Raw genomic sequence first — 18,761 nt, 5'->3', positions numbered from 1 at the left:
GGCCCCTCTTCTTCCTCGGCTGAGTGTTGAGGCTGGCGGGGGTGTTTCTGCCTTCCCTGTAGCTTCAGAAATGGCTTAGGAGCGAGGCAGGTACCTAAAAGCACGGCTGGGCGTTGGTCAGGCCTCCTCGTAGTTTCCCCTGTGCTTCCCGGCAAAGGCTCGCCCCGTGAATTTGTAAGGTTTTATCGTCTGGTTTGGGGTGGGGTCTCACTTTGATTCGTTTTCCTCCCTTTCCAGAGCTGTGTGGGTCTTAGGTTGGCTTGGCTCTGTTCAGCGCGAAGGCCGGAATGTCCCTGCCGGAGTGGCACATCGCGGTGAAGCTGGCGGATCAGCCGCTGGCTCCCAAATCCATCTTACGTTTGCCGGAGACAGAGCTGGGAGAATGCCCGCTCGGTGGGTGCAGCATCTCCTACCTCAAGCAGCTCATCACCGGCAAACTGCAGGAGTCTGTCCCAGACCCCGAGCTCATCGGTAGGTGCCTGCGTGGGGTCGTGTCAAAGTCCTGCCACTTGGGGCCACCCTCTTCCTCTCCTCCCTGCGGCCGGGACACAAACATCCTACCGTTGGTGATTTTGGGCTGGTGGGGAGACTTGGCACAACCAGACAGCGCGGCGTGGGGGCTCAAAGCTTGCTCCAGAGACTCTGCTACGCTGCAGCAGTCTTAGTACCTTGTGATTTTGATAGTTTGTTCTGCGCTCGCTTGGGATCACAGCGCTCCTGCGGTGTCGGTGCCCTTGTTAAGAAGTCCTTTGACTTCCTAACACCCATGTGTCCTTGTGAGATCTCTTATGAGAACCGTGAGAGAGGTCGGCCCTTCTAAAGGAGGCGGCAAAGTCGCGTTCTGTGAGTCTGGGCTCCGTGATTTTCCTCCCTGAACCTCAGCTCCGTAACTTCCCTGTGTTATGGAGTCCCTGTGCTGCTGACCAGACGAAGCAGCCACACATGTGGAGCAATAACCCCCAGGCAGCCCTCACTTAAAGACCCCAGGCCCTTTCGGAGCGTGCCATAGATGTTTAGATGTTTCTCTCTCCTAGATCTGATTTACTGTGGCCGTAAGCTGAGGGACGACCAGACGCTTGATTTTTATGGCATCCAGTCTGGCTCCACTGTTCACGTCCTGCGCAAGTCCTGGCCTGAGCCTGATCAGAAACCAGGTGAGGAGGAGGCAGCGAGGCTTACCGCTTAGATCTCCTCGGGATGTGTTTGGTGTGGGTCCCTCGTGACCGAGGAACAGCTTCGCTTGTGATTTGCTTCTGGGAGGCTGACGTGGGGCCTGCAGGAGGAATCGATCGATACGTTTGTGTGGGAACTCTCCACCTCTGACAGCAGCGAGTGGGTGTCATGTTTTCCTGCTGATGGGAGAGTTAAGGAACGAGCTAGGTAATGTGGAGAGTGAATATCCCTTCCTTAGTTGACTGTGATCACTTTTAGGGGGTTGCCAGAGAATCGGGAACAAAGCGACTGGTTGCTCAGCTCGAGGGATGAGGGGGCTTGTGTGTGTTCCTAGTCTGCCTCACTGCAGAATAAGATGGGTCAGTTTAGAGTTGTTACTTTAATACAGCTCCTTTTGTGCGTGTAGGAGGATATATCTGTATATTTTTACACGTCTGGAAGCTGAGAATGCAGTTCCCTGTTACGCTGTGGTAAATGTACTGAGACGTTCGCAATCAGTAGTCTGTACCCTTCCTCTCTCGGTCAGTCGAATCCGGGGGAATTAAAGAATCGCCGCCGCTGTGGCAGCGTGGAAGTCCCAGTGGCATGTCAAATGGCTAGTAAAGCTGACAGAGGGAGAACCATGTTTTGTTCTGTTACTTTTCCTCCCTCAGAGCCTGTGGATAAGGTGGCAGCAGTACGGGAGTTCCGGGTCCTTCACACTGCCCTGCACAGCAGTCCCGCCTACAGAGATGCAGTGAGTGGGGCTCCGTACTTTGCCGTCTGGGTGTCTTTTCGTCTGTCCCCTCTCTGTGAAGAGTCTCCTTGAGTGGAGCCTCGTTGTGCGACGCTGCTGATCTGCTCTGATTTCTCTGGTAGGTCTTCAAAATGCTGGGGAACAAGGAGTCGCTGGATCAGATCATTGTAGCTACTCCCGGCCTCAGCAGCGACCCTGTTGCTTTGGGTGAGTCCAGATGTGACCCGGAGGATCTGAGGGAAGCCAAATGAGGATAGTCAGTGTTTAATTCCTGACGAGGGGAAGGGAGAGTTCCCCTCCTCTGGAGAAAGCGTCTGTTTTGGTTCCTTTGCGGAGCATAGGAGTGAGCGCCTGCTCCCGCGCCAGAGTTGTGCTCTGTTGGTAATGTTTGGGGATGGACGCTGGCTTCGAAAGGTTTAGGGAACACGGAGCCCAAAGGAGAGCAGTGGGGATGGATGTTTTTTCCCCTGCTGCAAAGTGTTGCAAAAATGTTAGCTAAATCTAGCGTGCTTGTTCTGTTGTTACGAGCTTTTTTGGCTCGCTGCTGTGAGGCAGGTGGAATATGGGATGCAGTCGCAACCTCTCGCAGCAAGCAGCCGGCTGGGGTGAGCTGGGTGCCAGATTTGATCCTGCCCTTGTGGTGGAGCTGTCTGTGCTGGAGCACAGCCCGTGGGATCTGCTGGGACAACCCCATCCCTTGGGTGTGTGGCTGTGATCGAGAGTCTCTCCAGGAAGACGTTTTACGTCTTTAACATCTTTTATGGCTTCAGAGGGAACAATAATAGAGTATTTATGGTGTCTGCTAGTGACTCAGTTCCTGAAAAACAATGAATTCTTTTGGTTTTTCCCATGACTCTTGTTTGACTGGCTCCTGTTTCTTGTATCCTGTCTTTTACTCACCGTGTTTCCTGGTCCCTCCCAGGAGTCCTACAGGACAAGGATCTCTTTTCAGTGTTTGCAGACCCCAACATGCTGGACACGTAAGTTCACGTAAGCTGGTGCAGTGACTAAGCAATGCCTTTGTCACGCTGTTGTGTAGACCGCTTCTCTCTGCGGGGGGGAGAGAGAGTTCTGCTACTGCCTGCCAGTACAGACGCACCAGGCCAGAGATTCAGGATAGAACTCTTCTTCCTCGGCAGCAGAAAGGAGGGAGCTGGTGGCTTTGATAGTACCTGCCTCCACTGTTGGATTAAACCAAAGGCTGTTTAGTGGGAGACAGGGCCATCATCGCCTCCGGCTCGTGGGTTCAAATCTGGATCTCGTTGCTCACAGCAGAGAGTTGCTCCCATGAGAGCGTATGGGAGATGTGTTCAATGGGAGGGTCAACATGCGATGAAGAAGGAGCCTCAGCTTTTCTGGCTGTGTGGAGCAAGGTGGGGAGGTGTTTGGTGCTGGACAGCCAAAGGCGGTATCTGAGGTGGTGTTGGCGCAGCCAGCGGGGATGGCTCTGCCATTCCTGACCTAAGTTCTTTGCTGGTGTTGAGCTGCTGATTTCCTCCTTTCCCTGTGTACGCGATTCATTCTTCCGCTCTTTCTCTCCAGGCTAATCCCAGCCCACCCCGCGCTTGTGAATGCCATTGTCCTCGTCCTGCACTCAGTGGCTGGCAGCACCCCGCTCCCAGCCCCAGAGACATCCTCCCGAGGCATGTCCTCTGGCTCCTACCGGGACATGCCAGGTACGTTCAGCCACACAGGTGAGCGGGGAACCCGCAGAGATGATGTGCTGCAGGATTTGCAGACAAATCTGTGCTGTACTGACAGAGTCATCCCCAGGATGGAAGGAAGAGAAGTTTGGGTTCCTGAGCTAGGAGCGTGCAGGTGTGGTTTGATGGATTTTTGTGCTGTGTGAGACTCACCTGGTCCACGTCAGCCTCGGGGCCTCTCCCAGCCGAACGTGTATAATGACTGTTGGTAGCAGAGCGCTGTGGCCTCTGTTTTGTGCAAGTGGTGGGCCTGACCTGTCTTCCACTGACCTGTTGCACGTGAACTTGTCGGTGCTGAGGCCCCTGTCCTAACCAGTGCGTTAGCTGGGGCTGAGCCTTGGCTGCATGGCCAAGGACTCCACAGGACTCTCGTCTGGTGCCTAATTCCTGCCAGCACCTAGTTTTCTGCATCTGTTGATTCTCCGTTCTGTTGCAGGTGGCTTTCTGTTTGAAGGTCTCTCTGATGATGAAGATGACTTCCACCAGGTAAGCAGCCAGGTTGGGTGGAACGGCTGTTTTGGACTCGCAATAGGGGTTTAACTTGTAGCCCTTAAAAGACTCCAAAAGTTTTCTCTCTTCCTGTCTCATGAACGGCATGAGCCGCTCTGGCTCCTAGGGGTGTTGTGGAGACAAACATACTGATTGTGGCGTGCTTGGATGCTGTTCATGTTAGGATCTTGAGTGCTGAGGTAGGGTCACAACAGCAGAATGCAGAAGGACAGCTCACAGCAGCGCTTGCCCTCAGCGTAAACACCTTCACGGTCAAATTGACGCAGAGCCAGCGTTGTGCACGGATGAGCACGGCTGAGAAGCACGGGAGTGTTGGTCCTTGCTCTTCTGTAATGTAGGGAGGTTCTCCTCTCCAAAGGACAAAGTATTTTGTAAAGAGAAATTACATGTTCAGGCAAAAAAAGTGCCTGTCAACGGTCAATTGTTTTGTTATAGGCTAATAACACTTTGTTTTTAAGCTGATGGATGATATATGAAAAAGTTTACTGCCAGTTTCCACAGCTTTGTAAAAGCTGAGTTGGTGGAAAAAAGCACATCCGATTCTGTCGTGTTTATCTTCTAAAAGTTCCGTACTTGAGTTTCAAGTATTGTAGGAGAGGGATCCCTGGGGATGAGCACATGAGCCAGATTTTACTGGGACACGGACACCAACATCAGAGGTGGTTTTTGGGTTGGTTTTTTTTTTCCTCCATGCAGAGCACAAGATCTACACCGTCCAGCAGCGCTTCTGGTTCCCGCCCAGCTTCCCTTGGCTACGCCGGGGCTGCTGGACCCCGGCCGATCACCCAGAGCGAGCTGGCCACCGCGCTGGCACTGGCGAGCACCCCAGAGAGCAGCTCCCACACACCCACCCCTGGCACCCAGGTACAACGGCAGCGCAGAAGCTAGGGGGATCCTCCTGGGCCATAAAAGCAGCGCTTGACTGAGCGCAAGCCCTGCTCGGGTCTGAGGGTCCTCGCTGTTTTATTTTCTTATGGCTGGGGTCTCCTCCATACGGGCTTGGGGGGAGGCATGATAGTGGGGGTGCAGCAGGCGTTGCTCTGTGCTGGCTCTGGTTCCCGTGACAAGTGTTCTCCCGATCCATATACAACTTATTTCCTCCTAGGGCCACTCCTCTGGGACCTCCCCGATGTCATCCAGTGTCCAGTCGGGAACGCCCATCACCAACGACCTCTTCAGCCAGGCCTTGCAGCATGCCCTGCAGGCCTCGGGGCAGCCCAGCCTGCAGGTCAGTGTTGCAGCCTCTTCCTTCGGGAGCCCCTGAAAGCCCCGTAATCGCATTGAGTGTTGCAGGGTGGAGGCGGTTCCTCTAGCCGCCTCCTGTGGCAGGACGTTAAGCCGAAAGGGGCATCGCTGGAGAAGCGGTGCTTGCAGGAGGCATGATAGACTGATGCAAAAGTACTGGGCGGAAGCGGGAGGGGTGGGCTGCTGGATTTGGGGAGTTTGCAGCAAGACTTTGAGCTTTCAAGATCTGTTTGCGCACTTAGCATTGTACTTGTGAGCTAGAGAGAGGGGGGAAATCCAACGTGGAAGAGTGAGCTGTGGAGAAGGCTGTTTCATTTCTGCTTGGACTCTCGCACCTACCCTTAGCTTCTTTTGTTTCCTGTCTGTAGAGCCAGTGGCAACCACAGCTTCAGCAGCTGCGAGACATGGGCATACACGATGATGAGCTAAGTCTCCGGGCCCTGCAGGCCACTGGAGGGGACATTCAGGCTGCCCTGGAGCTCATCTTTGCTGGTGGGGCTCCCTAGGTTTTTGGGCAGGAGAGGCTGGACTGGTGAGTCGCACTGAGGCAGCCGTGACATTCCTCGGTCTGGGACTCGGCCCTGAAACTCTTCTCTGCACTGGGGTTCCTCTCTCCAGCATGGAGCAGTTGGGGTGGCTGCTCCTTTCCTTGCAGGTGGGCAGTGTGCTCCTGTTTGGGAGCGCTGACCGTGTTGAGGGCAGCTCCTCCAGCTCCAGCTACTTCTCTCCAGCCTCCTTCTTCTGGCCACCAGAGACGAGACCTCAGAACTTTGTCCAGCACGGAGAAGGAGGTGGCTCTGTGTGTGGGAGAGATGTTGCACCTACGGTTCTGCAGTCTTAGGTCTGTCAACGCATTCTCCTGCCTGTTGTTTCATTCCTGCCCACCCGACCTGCCTCCGTCTATCCTGTTTTGCTTTTGTGGTCCCTCTGTGTTTGACTGTATTAAATGGACTGTATTCACTTGCCTGTTGTTTGGGTTGTGATCTGTCCCGGCTTGTGTTCCAGATCTGCGAGGCCATGTGCTCATTGCAGGAAGGAAACTGGAGAAAATGCTGTGCCTGTTGTAGGACTGTTGTTATTTCAGCAGAGGGCACTCCTCTTACAGAGCAAAGCTGTATCTGTTAGGAGAGCAGTGTTTGGGGTGTAGCTGACCTGCGTAGCCATCCTGCCCTGAGTTAGGCCAATACAAGAGAACTCTTTGTGCTACAGATATTCTCCAAGGAGGTGCTGCAGAGAAGCATCGTGTCTCCTTCTTAGCAGAAACCTGTTTGTTCTCCGTTCTGTTGGGTGAGGCTGGTAGAGTCCTGCAAGCTGACAAGAACAAGGGTACAGGTGCAGGAGTTCATGGCCACCACAAGGTGACAGTGGAAAAAAGTGACGAGCGCGAGGGTTGAGGCAGTTGCCAGGAAGTGTGAGGTGCTGCCAAATGACTTGGGAGAAATGACTGTGTCTCTGACACAGGTTAGTCTGGCTGCAGCCAGCGCTTTCCAAAGTGTCTTCTAATCCTGGGTGCCACGTTCGAGGTGCCTAAGACCTGAGCTGCAAAGGCAATCAAAGGCATTTGCCTGTAATTACAGTCAATGGGAGCTGAGAGAAGCCAGAACCAGAGCGGGGCTTGGCTTCGCTCTGATTGTACCATTGAGATTAACAAGGCATGAAAATGGGAGCTGGTTTGCCTGAAACGCCACCGTGCGTTAGTAGGGAAGCTAAAAGCAGAAAATGCTTTCCTACCTTCAGACTGCCTGTGCTCCCCTCTAATTCCTCTCCAAGCGCTAGGGTCGCGCTGATACAATCTCAGCTATCGCCCAGCAAGTGCTGGATTGCTCTCTCCAGGGTAGCCCATCGACTGATAGGCTTTAATCCTGTCTAGAGGATTAACTCTCTCAGGAGGGAGGGACTGTTTTTATTTTTCAGTACGTAGGAGACAAGATGTGACGGACGTAACCGGCTTTCCTGACTTGGTACACCCTTCCGGGTTGCTGCCCTCATTACCTGCTTTGGAAACCCAGTCCAGATGATGGCTGTGGTTTTATGTGTATGAAAACGGATTAATTTGTTCCCGTCCCTGGTGCCTTCACTCTTTGCTTTGCTGGGGGAGTGGATAGCATACGCACAGCATCCTCCCTCCCTTCCCCGCTGTGGAGGCAAGCCCTGCTGTCAGCCCTCAATCCTCTCGGGCTAACTGAGGATTAGCTGTATCGCAGATGTTGCTGCCCAAAGCTGGAAAGCATTTGCAGGCTCTCACAGACCTGCTCAGGGCTAGCAGGACTTGCTTTGGGACCAGGGCGACTAGTTTGCTTTGCTGTACCATGTCAATTCTCAGCTTAGCCCAGCCTGGGGTTCTTGGTGTCCCAAAACGGTATTTCTTTTCTGTCCTGACCTTGCTCTTATGATTTGATCACTTTGTTGACCCACATTTTGTATTGAGTAGTTTCTTCTGTTATAATGGCTATTTCTGCTTCTCCCTGTGTCCCCAGACAATTGAGAATTGCCTGGATGTTTCGTATGGAAAGAACTCTTTTCCAATTTCTTTCAGAAATTGTCTCACTTGGCTTGAAGTACCCCATCAGACACATTCTCTCTCTGAACTGGCTACGGCAGAGAAGAACTTGGCACCGATGTTGTTCACGACGCGACTGGTGCGTGTGCTTTGCTTCCCCCATCTCGCCTGCCTTTGGCTGCCTAGAATAGACGTGCTCAGCAACCAGGCAAATTTAGAGATGCAGGGATGGGAAGAGAGGCTCTGCCTGGCACCTGCAGGGCTGGTGATGGAGGAGGAGGAGGAGGAGGAAGGGAAACTTTGCTGCGGGAGCTCTTGTAGGAGAGCGGAAGCTCGGAGTTCCTCAGAACTGGCTCTGCAGCAGCCAGGTGAGCGCTGCCTTCCCGCCTGCTCTAACGGCCGAGTGCCTCCCAGCTTTGGGATGAAAGGGATACTGGCAGCCACCTCTGCGTGCAGAGAAAGCTCAGCCAGCGCAGCCTCTGCCTAGGGGGAGAAACCGGCTGGGGGGAGGCTGCAGGAGGCGCACACTTGTTTGGAGAGGCCCTTTGCCTGGGATTAGCAGCCTGAATGTGGCTTATGGGGATGTAGCATGAGGTCTTTTGTCCAAGCCAGTTGTCCTGACTTCTACAGTCATTGGAGGAGCCTATATCCCAAGAGAGATACCGAACAAAACTGGAATGACGCTGGGAGACGAGGGTATCCATTGCTTGCTGAGAAAGCAGCTAAGTCCGCGACAGATTCTGCTCTTTGGGAGCAAATTGCAATGCACTACCTCCCTCCTGCCTGCTCCCTGTGGTCCACCCTAGGTGCCACTGCCCTGACACCCTCCCCTCCTCCTCGCTACTTCCATGCTAGGGTTAGAGGTGCACCCGTTCTTGTTGGGTCTCGGCTTATCTGTATTGGGCCTGCGTGCCCGGCCTCCGCCACGCTTTGTTCGCCAGCCAAGCATCTGTGGCCTGACCGCCTCACCGGCACTGCTGCAGGAGCAGACTGGGAGGTGCTTGGCTGACCCTTTGGAAGAGGTGGAGGTCAGGCCACGGTTCCCCGACGTAAGCGCTTTCAGTAGGGACTTTCTGGTTCTGACATCAAAGAGAAATTTTTGGTTCAGTTCCTTTGCCTGTAGTGGAGCTGACAAGGGAAGTAGTAACAGCGGGTGTTTGCAGTAGTAATGGTAGCAGCTGTTTGTACTCCTGTGTTTTCAGTGATCTTGTTGTTTGTTCTGGTGCTTGACCGCCGATACTGGCGCATTGTGGATGCCTGCAGGGCGAGGCAGTTTGGCTGGGACCTAGGCTCTTCGCCACGTGTGCTCTGCTTTTCTACTTTGGCCGCCCTGATGGCTTTTTCACTCTTTCCGCCTTGTCTCTTTCTGCCTAAGGCAGTCCTGAGCTGACTGTCTCCGTGAGGAGCAAAGCGGTGTTGTGGGGGAGTAATCTTCCAGCAAAAGGGTGAAATGGAGACAGAGCAGAATCTCCCAGGCTTCACGTCCCTGATGGCTTTTGGCTCAGCCTGTGTGACTGCCCACCTGTGTCTTCCTCTGCTTTCACAATGCTGCTGGAGGCTTCCCATGTGTGAAGTGAACGCAACCGGCGAGATCTATCCCAGCAGCAGACGTTGATGTTTGAGGTATTAATTGTTTATGTGCAGGCGCAGTCCCTCTGGTGTGGGCACGCTTGGGTGGTTTGTTGGATCAGATCGTAAACCGCCAAAGTTTCAACCTCTTCAGCCTTGATTTCTGACTTCAAATGACTAGCGTGGGAGAGATTTCCCCTGATCCTCCCGCACGTCTCCAGTATTTCAGAACAAATGTTTCTTCCCTGCTCCCCCAGCCAAACAGAGGCTCTGAGTGTCCCCTGCTTGCGGGACGCTGGCACAGGAACCAATTCCTCATCTGGGCAAGGCAGCAGAGCACCTTAAACCGGTGTTGCTGTTTTGCCCAGCTCTGTCCACAAACAAATGTGGAGGAGCCAGAGGACTAACCGTCGCAATGCCCCTCCTGCTCATCACTGATGTCCATACTGAGCTGGGGGAACATCGTTCTCTTCTCCCCAGCACAGTGCGGGGCTACACGCCTTGGCCCCCCAGCTGCTCTCTGGCACATCAGTTCAGAAGATTGGTGAAGGTGACTTTCTCCAGTGCTCCAGGATGCAGCGTCTCCCTCGGGATTTGCTAGGGCAGGAGTAAGCTGGGTGTCGGTCTCTTTTCCCGAGTAAACAGTGATAGGACGAGAGGAAATGGCCTCAAGTTGTGCCAGGGGAGGTTTAGATTGGACATGAGGAAAAATGTCTTTACTGAAAGAGTGGTTGAACATTGGAAGAGGCTGCCCAGGGACGTGGTGGAGTCCCCATCCCTGGGGGTATTTAAAAGACGTGTAGATGAGGCGCTTAGGGACATGGTTTAGTGGGCATGGTGGTGTTGGGTTGATGGTTGGACTCGATGATCTTAGAGGTCCTTTCCAACCTCAATGATTCTATGATTCTAAGCTTGGGCAGCTCGGCAGGATACATCCATGTCGTGAGCAGCAGCAGGGAACTTGTCTGGCAGAGCCCTTGCCCATCGGCTTGCCTTCTTTGCAAAGGACTCGGTGGTTTCCTGGCTGCTTTCAGCTTTGTCCTTGTGGGGAATGCCAAAGTGTCGGGAAACACATAATCATTTTTAGTTTTGTGCTGATTCAGTGAGCTGAACGGTCTCACCGTGGGGGACAGGCTGGTGGCAGGGCAAAGGGAAGAGGGAGCAGCGGGACCTGGTGGGGTTTCCCTGGCAATAACGAAATCTTGGTCTTACTCTTTAACAGGCAAACTTTTGAGGAAGGAGGAAAGAGTTTTACTGATGCTGGGACAACTGATCGGGAGTAAGGTGAGAGCCCAAGGAACAGGGCAGCTGATACAGTGCAGCTTCCCAGCAGCCTGTGTCCTGTGGGACTCGGTCCCTTTCCTAGCGTGAATCAACATTTTTCTTTAGAAGTGACAAAAGGGGAGCTCTGTGACTTTAGTCATCAAAGCATCCTTTTAAGGAGCTGTGCTTTGCGCAGCTGAGAGTCCATGTGATGCTAAATGGAGAACAGCACAATAAAACAGTGCGGTTTTAAGGTAACTGACTCTATTTTAACCTGGTGAAAGCAGAAAGGTACTGAAAATGTCACACCATGAAAATATTTCTATTTCCTAATATTTTCTTCTATATTTATAGTTTTCTAATATTTATAAATTACAGTGTTTATGAATAATCCTTTGATGTACAGTAGTGTGTGATGTACAGTTCTAGTTCTGCCTTACGAGGATGCTTGAGTTTAGGAGTATGGTAAGCAAAAGGAAAGTTCAGAGGGAAGAAGATAAACATCCCCTGATACATCCTTTGAAGTCAAGACAATGGCTGAGCCACTGGCTTTAAACGTGAAGTTTCCTGCCTCTAGTCCTCTTGAACTGAGCTCGGAAACTTTAAACAAAACAAAAAAAACCCCCAACGCTCTTAAGGTGAGACCAGGGATTTTGGGGAGCATTTCTGACCACACAGTCTCTCTAGCTGACTCCTGGGTGTTCCAGGCTGCCAGCACGCAGAATGGTTGTCCCAAAATCACTTTGAGACTTTTTTTTGTCCCTGCCACTGAAATAAATACCTTGCTGATTTACGAGCGTGGTCCACTTGTTCAGCAGGGCGCATTAGTTTAGGTGTTGAGTTTGAGGGAGAAGCTGGAGAGCTGTGGAGTTCCGCTCCAGGGGCGGTAAAAGCATCAAATGGGTTACGCAAGATGAGAGCCAGAGTCCCCCCGTCTTCCTGCAGTGGCCAATAACAGATGCTGCAGAAAAACTGTAAGAACAAGAGAAAGAGCCATCTCTAATAGATTTTTCCAGCATCCAGTGATCTGAGGCTTAGGGGCTTTTAGAGCTAGAAATGGGGTGTTAATAGTTAACTTTTTTCTTTGAACACAGATAAACTTGCAGCCTCCGTGCCACCCCGCAGCAAGGAGTCCTGCAGTTTAGCCACACGTTCAAAGTCTGTGACCCGCGAGAGTGTTCCGCAGCTGGAAGGAGGAGATGAGGTGCAGCCGGGGACTGTGGCACAGGTAACTTCGGGGATGTCACGCTCTAAAGGGGCGGCGGTGGTCCCAGTAAAGCTCTGAGGTTTAATTTTTGGGTGCCTGGGACTGCTGTGGCCACTAAAGCAGCAACAGGTGACAAGGACAGCTAGGGGAGTCGGGCAGTCAGGTAGAAGATTGTGACTTAATCTCGCTGAAGCAGAAAGGGTTGCTAATGACGGCAGAGCTCTCTAATCCCCCAGCAACGCTCGGCGTGCTGCCCTGACATCCCACAGACAGACTCTAAACTGTTTACCTTTGTGTAATTGGATTGTTTGTGTACGGCCCTGTTCCAGGGAAGGGAAGGACTGCCGACCGTCCTCTCTCCGGAGGATTCCATTCCGAGGTGTAGCTCCCTGCCATTAAATGCTTTGATCCCAAAGGATCCTCAGTTATGCACAATTTAATCATCCCGTGGATCCTGCCAGCTGGTGTCTGGTCACGCAAGTTCATGTCCATTTATTCTTCCTCCACCTCATTTTTTATTCTTCTTTTCCTCCTCTCCCAAAAGCCCATGACCTGGTTGCTTATGGCTTCCTGCGATCGCTTTCCCGAATGAGCCGTGTGGGAGCTATCCGGACACATAATAACCAGGAAGCAGGTGACAGGCATGAAGCCTGTACAAGAAAGGGCAGATGAGAGGCAGGAAGAAAGAGGAGCTCTTCTTCCCTGCCCAGGCCAGTGTCCCTTTCAAGAGTTCTGACAGGTCATAGGGAAAAAGAAGTCAAACGGGTCCAGCACATGGTGAGATCCTGAGCTGTTCCCACTCTCCTGCTGGAAGAGATGGCGGGCTTCCCACGTCTGATGGAAAGAGAAACCAGTGCATCTGTGGTGCCGAGCCTTTGTGTCACCAGGCAGGCTCTGAATTTAGAGCCAAGGACAGTGCTGAACTGCAGACACTTATCTTCTGCATCATTTGGCCCAGGGTTGGCTAGCAGGGGCCAAAATAGGAAGGAGGAGCAGGAGGTAGACCACTTTTTAGATGTCTCTCCCTTCCTGGCGAGACAGATATCACTGCTGGAAGTACTTGAACACCGCAAGGTCAACTTAATATCTTTAAAATAGTTTACTTTCCTGAGCAGCCTCCACTTAATCTTATGTGCCTGGCCAGCTTGTAAGAGATTCTGTTGGCATTTTTCCCAGCAGCAGTTTGAAGTGGTTTCTTGGGGACCAGGTGACTTGCTTTGATTCCCCAGAGAAAAATGTGGACTTAAATTCCAACCCGTATTATCGCAGGGGATGGGGGAGTAGATTGTGGAGAGTGAACCTTAACTTGTGTGTTACCAGGAGGAATTTGTGTGTTTAATGAGGCTGATAAAGGGGGCGTATAAGCTTGTGTATGGGATGATGGGTGCTGGACCCTTCTTAGGCCTGTTCAGAGCAGCTGGCAGATGTGGGAATCGGTACTGCTGAGGAGGCTGCTTTGCACACTGCTGAAACTTAGCCATTCCTGCAGGAGAGCGTGGTAGCTGCTCTGCAGCACGTGGTGATGCTGCCCTGAAATCCAGGCCCTGCCAGGAAGCCGAGGAGCACAGCGGTCAAGAAAAGAAACACCAGGAGTTTCAGGTAAGCAAAACACAGTCTGGCCTGCTGGGCCCTCGTAGGAAGACAGAGCTGACACGCTGTGCAGCATTAATATATCAACGTGCAGCTCTCGTAGCGGGAGCGTGGCAGATCAATCTCAACAAAGCAACTTGTTTCTGTCCTTTTTGTTTTAACTTTCTCTTAATTGGGAAGGACTCTGCACTGGGTTTTATTTACTCTGCCTAAAGCCTTTGGCACCCCTGTCTGAGGGGTGCTTGTGCTTTTGGCAGTCTGTGTCGCTGATGTGCATCTGTTTTACCTCCTTTCCTGCTCTGTTGGTGAGTTGTCACTGAATCACTATTGACAGTGCTGCTTGTTAATGTGATGAGCATTCAGGTGAGATGCATTTGCCAACCAAATGCGTGTTTGCAATGGAAAGGGTGAGGTGTGGTTTGGGGTCATCTAGGTGAGCTGAGTTTGTTTGTGGCTAGTCCTAGGGCGGGACCTCTGCAAGCTATTGGGATCAGTGAATAGCGTCATGAAACTCTGGTCTGGGAGGCCCTGCCTGGGGTGAGGTCCAGGGGTTTCCTCAGCAGCAGAGGGGAAAGCAGGGAAGAAGAGGAGTCCCAGCTAGGGGTTTTGTGCTGCTCCCCAAGGAGCTGAGTGCGAGGCGGCTCTAGCACAGGTTTCCTTTGGCAAGTCAAAGGGGTCGATCTACTAGAAAAAGATGTCCTGGGGCACACGGTTCCTTCTCCCCTTCCCTGATTCATTTTTAAAGCCCTGGGAGTGGCATTTAGCACGTGGGGGCTTCTGACCCCTTTAGTGACACTTCTTGGGGCAGTAGATTCACTGTGCTGTCCTTCAGCATCATGGCAGAACTGAGAGGGGGAGGTATACCGACTGATCGGCCCCTCCAGACTCAGTCCAGCTTAAACAGCTGATGGAGATGTGCTTGCATAAAACCAGCATGCCTGGAGAGGCTGAAGGGTTGACAGCCATTGCAGGGCTGTGGCTTTAGGAGGGGACGGTTGAGGTTGCGGTAGCTGTCTGCGAGGAATGTGAGTTGGAGGGGAGGATTTGTGTGTTGAAAGCAGAATGCAGCAGCTTGCTGATAAATGATCTGCTATGCTTCCTTCCCACCTCACTTTGTCATCTGAAAGACCTGTTGGTCAGTGCCAAAAGAAACTGAGTGGAATCTCACTTTTTTCCTCTCAAAGTCCATGCCTATAAGTCTGCTTGCTCCCAAAGGCAAAACGCAAGGGGTAAGAAATGGAAGATCTGGTCTTGCAAAGCTCTATAACGGTCATTTATACTTGTGTCCCAGCCTCACGGGACGTCAGTCCATCCTGCCGCAGGGTCCCGGCACAGGCAGGGTTTATCAGGAGATTTCCCCTGCTCTGTGTCAAAACATGCAGTCTCCCAATCCCGTCTTGGGAGGGACTGTGGAAACTCAGGCACACCTGTGGCGTGACGGACCTGGTGAACGTCCTCAGCCCTTTGCGCCACGTTCAGAAAGGTCCCTCTTTGTAGTGTTCTGAAGCTGCCATGGTTGATAACAGCCAGAGATCGAGATGTGCTTGTCAGGTTTCTGGAAGAGATGGCACAACAGAGAAAAGATCTTGCCTGGCTTTCGCAGGGATAAGCATGTTTGCAGTGTTGATGGTGGTTTGTTTTTTTTTCCATGGAAGATTTGTCTGTGTTCAAACCCATCACGCCTACTGCCTGTTTCCCAGGGTCACCTTCCTGGCCTGGGGTTAGCAGAAGGCAATTGATATGTTGTTGTGAATAATGTTCTAACATACCTGCTCTTCTCTAATGAAAAGGTGCCAACAAAACCGGGAGGTTTCATAATACTTAGACTGCCTGGGCCACAAACATCCAAGCAGCCTGTTTCCTCTGCATTGATGAATAAAACTGTTCCTCTTAAGGAAAATCTGTGCTTTATGATTTTTACAAGGTACTTAGGGGAAGCTGCCTTCTGATCCACGTTGGAACTGAGTAGCATGATCTGGAAAAAACCGCACATAATTTGCACTGTAGAAGTTTTGACACTTGAGTGAAGCAGACGGAAACCTCTGCAGGAGGGGGCTGAGCAGGGAGTTTGTGCCTGGAACCCGATCTCTTGTGTATGCATTCCTTGTGGAGGACATGGCATGGGGCTGAACAGGCCGTGAGCAAACAAACTTTTGCAGAAGTGCTTCCCCGCTTTGAGATGGGTGCGTGTGTACTTAATGCACGGGGGGGTTTCTGGCTGTATTCAGGGCACTGTTCTGTGTTCAGCACCCCCTGCAAACTGGTACAGGGTTGGAGCGACCTTGAAACCAGCTCTGCGCTCCTCCGAAGCGTACAAGGTGGGCTGCTCCTTGATCAAACGTGTGCAGCATTGCACGTCTCTGTGGGACAGCCCTGCCCGGGGGAATTCATGGTGGGGTTATTTTCCCAATGCGTTGCACAGTGTGTGCCATGCCACTCCCTTGACCCTCCACGTCTTGCCTGTGTGTTGGAAGTCACTTTCCCAATGTTGTCCTGTGCAATGATCTGATGTTTCTGCGTCTGTGGGAGTCAGGCTCACCCCGGCTGATCAGTCACGTTGCTGCCCTGAAGGAGCTTGTGGGGAGGAAAAAGGACGCTAAGGGGAGCTGTAGCTTCTGGAGGGAGCAAAGGCATTTGGGTGAAAGCTCAGTTTTAATGAAGACCATTCATTTGAAGAGTTGTAACCAGCACTTTGGGTGGGATGCTCCTGTATACTTGCGTGTTCCACCACTGTCTCTTTTTTTCTCCTCTGCTGCGGGCTCCTTTCCTGGTGAGCTGCGTGCAGAGATCTCACACAGCTTTGTATTTGACTGATACACACCAAGCTGTCTGCCGAGTCTCTTGCTTAGCAAAAGCAAAAGGTGCTACAGCATCGTTCTGAATCCAGGACCACAATACAGTCATGTTCATGGGGTGGCTCAGCTCCTGGTCTAGGAGATGGAGTGGTATCATGCGTTGAAGCAGAAAGAGCCCAGAGCTGAACACTTCCAAGGTCTTGGGGGAGTTTGAAGCTGAATTTTATACACAGGAGCATTGTATTTAGCTGTAGGTGGAAAAACCCCTAAAAGCTAACCATGCAGAGTCCCCGGCTGCCTTAGTTACAGGCAAGGAAAAGGGAAAAGCAAAGGATTTACTGTTCTAATAAGGCAGAAACTCTCCTTGTTCGTCTCTGATCAGAACCCTTCTGTGTTTCCAGTTGGCAACTTTGTCAAGAGTGGGAGTTGAAAGCCAGTTTCCCAGCCCGCCAGCTGCGTCGTGTCATAAAAGGCAAAGCAGATAATAACGTATGCAACTCTCATAGCGTAGCCCAAATTTGGGGTGGATGCAAAATGCTAAGTCCCCATGTTTATTAAGGAACCAGCATGGGTTGTATGGCTTAGGCTGTTGATTTACAAACGACGTTTCTTTTTCACTCCCGACTGTGAGAAAGAGCCTTAATGAATTAAATGTTTTTCAGCAAGCCTTCTCTGCAAGAAAACAAGTGATAACAGGGTTTAGTACCTCTGGGAGCAATGGGGCAGGCAGAGAAATACACGCCTCGGGGCTCTCATAGCGTAGCCCAAATTTGGGGTGGATGCAAAATGCTAAGTCCCCATGTTTATTAAGGAACCAGCATGGGTTGTATGGCTTAGGCTGTTGATTTACAAACGACGTTTCTTTTTCACTCCCGACTGTGAGAAAGAGCCTTAATGAATTAAATGTTTTTCAGCAAGCCTTCTCTGCAAGAAAACAAGTGATAACAGGGTTTAGTACCTCTGGGAGCAATGGGGCAGGCAGAGAAATACAGCCGCCTCGGGGGGGGGAAATGGGCAGTTGTTTCGAGGTGAGCAGCAACTCAAACTGGTTCAAGGCTGGGAATCACCATGTCCAAAAGTGAAAAACCGGAGATGATCTGTATGTTATCATACTGTAATTACCCAAGCAGATATTTGGTTAAAGAGAAAGCTGAAACCCCATGCTTAGAGTTGGTGGGAAATTCCTGTGGGCCCTTAAAATTCACCATTAGTTGGCTCATTAATTTTTTGCTTCCTCCAAAATGCCCCCCTCGCCCTGCCACTGTTCGTCTCCTTCAGGAGCGGAGCGGTCCTGGGTCTAGCTTCAATACCAACTTTAAAGAGCACAGCTGCGTCTCTCATCCTGGTGAGTTCCCCGTGGGGCTCTCCTATTCTGGTCACGTCCGACCTCGCTTTCCTTGCGTGTAATGCCCTGCTCTTCTCATTAACAAACCTCACAGCACTTCACAAAGACCGTCAGCCCTTCCTGGCGTCCCGGTGGGGAATGGGGAGGACGGGGAGGTGTGGCAAAGCAAAGTGACTTTCCAAAGGTTGTGCCACAGCCCTGCGGCAGGCCAGCCCCTGAGAGGGCGTGCTCAGCATACCGTCCTTTCGGAGAACATTAGCAACACGAAAGTTGGGGCAGGATTTTAGGGAAGGGAGTATTTCTTCATCCCAGCTCCCAGTAGATTCTTCCACATGCTCTCTGGGATGTCATCCACTCCCACACTCACACCTGCACACTCACAAGCACCGTGGTGCGAGTTCGGCTGGTCTGGCGAGGGGGTGTGTGATGCAGGGTAAGAGACACAGCTGAGTCATCATCGGGTCTCTGGTGCTTGTCTCGTAGTCTTCCTGACTTGTGACGACAAATGAATTTTTGGGCAGTGTTTTGTCTTGCTAGGAACGGCCCTTTGCTATTATCTAATTGTAGCACTAGCAGGAAGAGGGCTGTCACATGAGATATGCTGCAGCCTTGCTGCATTGTCCTGATGGTAGAGCGGGCTCTTCTATTAGCGAGCTGTTCCTCCTGCCTCGACATCCGAGCATGGCTTTCTGGCCTTGACTCATCCCTCTATTTAAGCAGCTGGGAGCGGCAATCCTTTGTTATCGGTCTCTGCACCCTTGGTCTGCTGTTGCTTCTTGTGCCTTCTTACCCACTGTCCTGGTTTCGGCTGGGATAGAGTTAATTTTCCTCCTAGTAGCTGGTGCAGTGCTGGGTTTTGGATTTCGTATGAGAATAATGCTGATAACACACCGATGTTTAAGCAGCGCTCATGCTAGTCAAGGACTTTTCAGCTTCTCCTGCCCTGCCAGCGAGAAGCTGGGAGGGGGCACAGCCAGGACAGCTGACCCAAACTGGCCAAATTTTTTTTGTTGGCCGGGGGGCGGTGACCGCTGCTCGGGAGCTGGCTGGGCATCGGTCAGCGGGTGGTCAGCAATTGCATCGTGCATCACTTATTTTGTATATTCTATTATTATTTTTTTTTTC

The 18,761-nt window shown here is 51.8% G+C and overlaps 1 protein-coding gene and 1 long non-coding RNA gene across 2 annotated transcripts; both read left to right on the top strand.

Annotated features, from left to right (window-relative positions):
- Positions 1-6,329, top strand: UBL7 (ubiquitin like 7). Its single transcript, XM_009278851.2, has 11 exons — positions 1-174; positions 238-471; positions 1,035-1,154; positions 1,827-1,909; positions 2,032-2,116; positions 2,832-2,889; positions 3,452-3,585; positions 4,049-4,098; positions 4,819-4,986; positions 5,228-5,350; positions 5,736-6,329. Exons 2-11 carry the CDS (start codon positions 288-290, stop codon positions 5,871-5,873), a joined length of 1,143 nt encoding a protein of 380 aa, XP_009277126.1. The 5' UTR covers positions 1-174; positions 238-287; the 3' UTR covers positions 5,874-6,329.
- Positions 6,330-9,086: 2,757 nt separating this feature from the next.
- LOC109279465 lies at positions 9,087-13,495 on the top strand. The gene is made up of 4 exons (XR_002086177.1): positions 9,087-9,490; positions 10,659-10,720; positions 11,794-11,927; positions 13,396-13,495. It is a non-coding gene; the product is annotated as an uncharacterized LOC109279465 (long non-coding RNA).
- The last annotated feature ends 5,266 nt before the right edge of the window (positions 13,496-18,761 follow it).

Source organism: Aptenodytes forsteri, unplaced genomic scaffold (assembly GCF_000699145.1).
Source record: "Aptenodytes forsteri isolate BGI_AS27 unplaced genomic scaffold, ASM69914v1 Scaffold258, whole genome shotgun sequence".
Lineage (NCBI taxonomy): Eukaryota > Metazoa > Chordata > Aves > Sphenisciformes > Spheniscidae > Aptenodytes > Aptenodytes forsteri.
Note: the sequence above shows the minus strand (reverse complement) of the source record. Positions and strands in the feature narration are given on the sequence as shown.

Coding starts and splice junctions, on each gene's coding strand:
- UBL7 (XM_009278851.2), top strand. CDS start 288: ATGTCCCTGCCGGAGTGGCACATCGCGGTGAAGCTGGCGGATCAGCCG. Junction 472..1,034: donor CCCAGACCCCGAGCTCATCG/GTAGGTGCCTGC, acceptor TCTCTCTCCTAG/ATCTGATTTACTGTGGCCGT. Junction 4,099..4,818: donor ATGAAGATGACTTCCACCAG/GTAAGCAGCCAG, acceptor TCCTCCATGCAG/AGCACAAGATCTACACCGTC.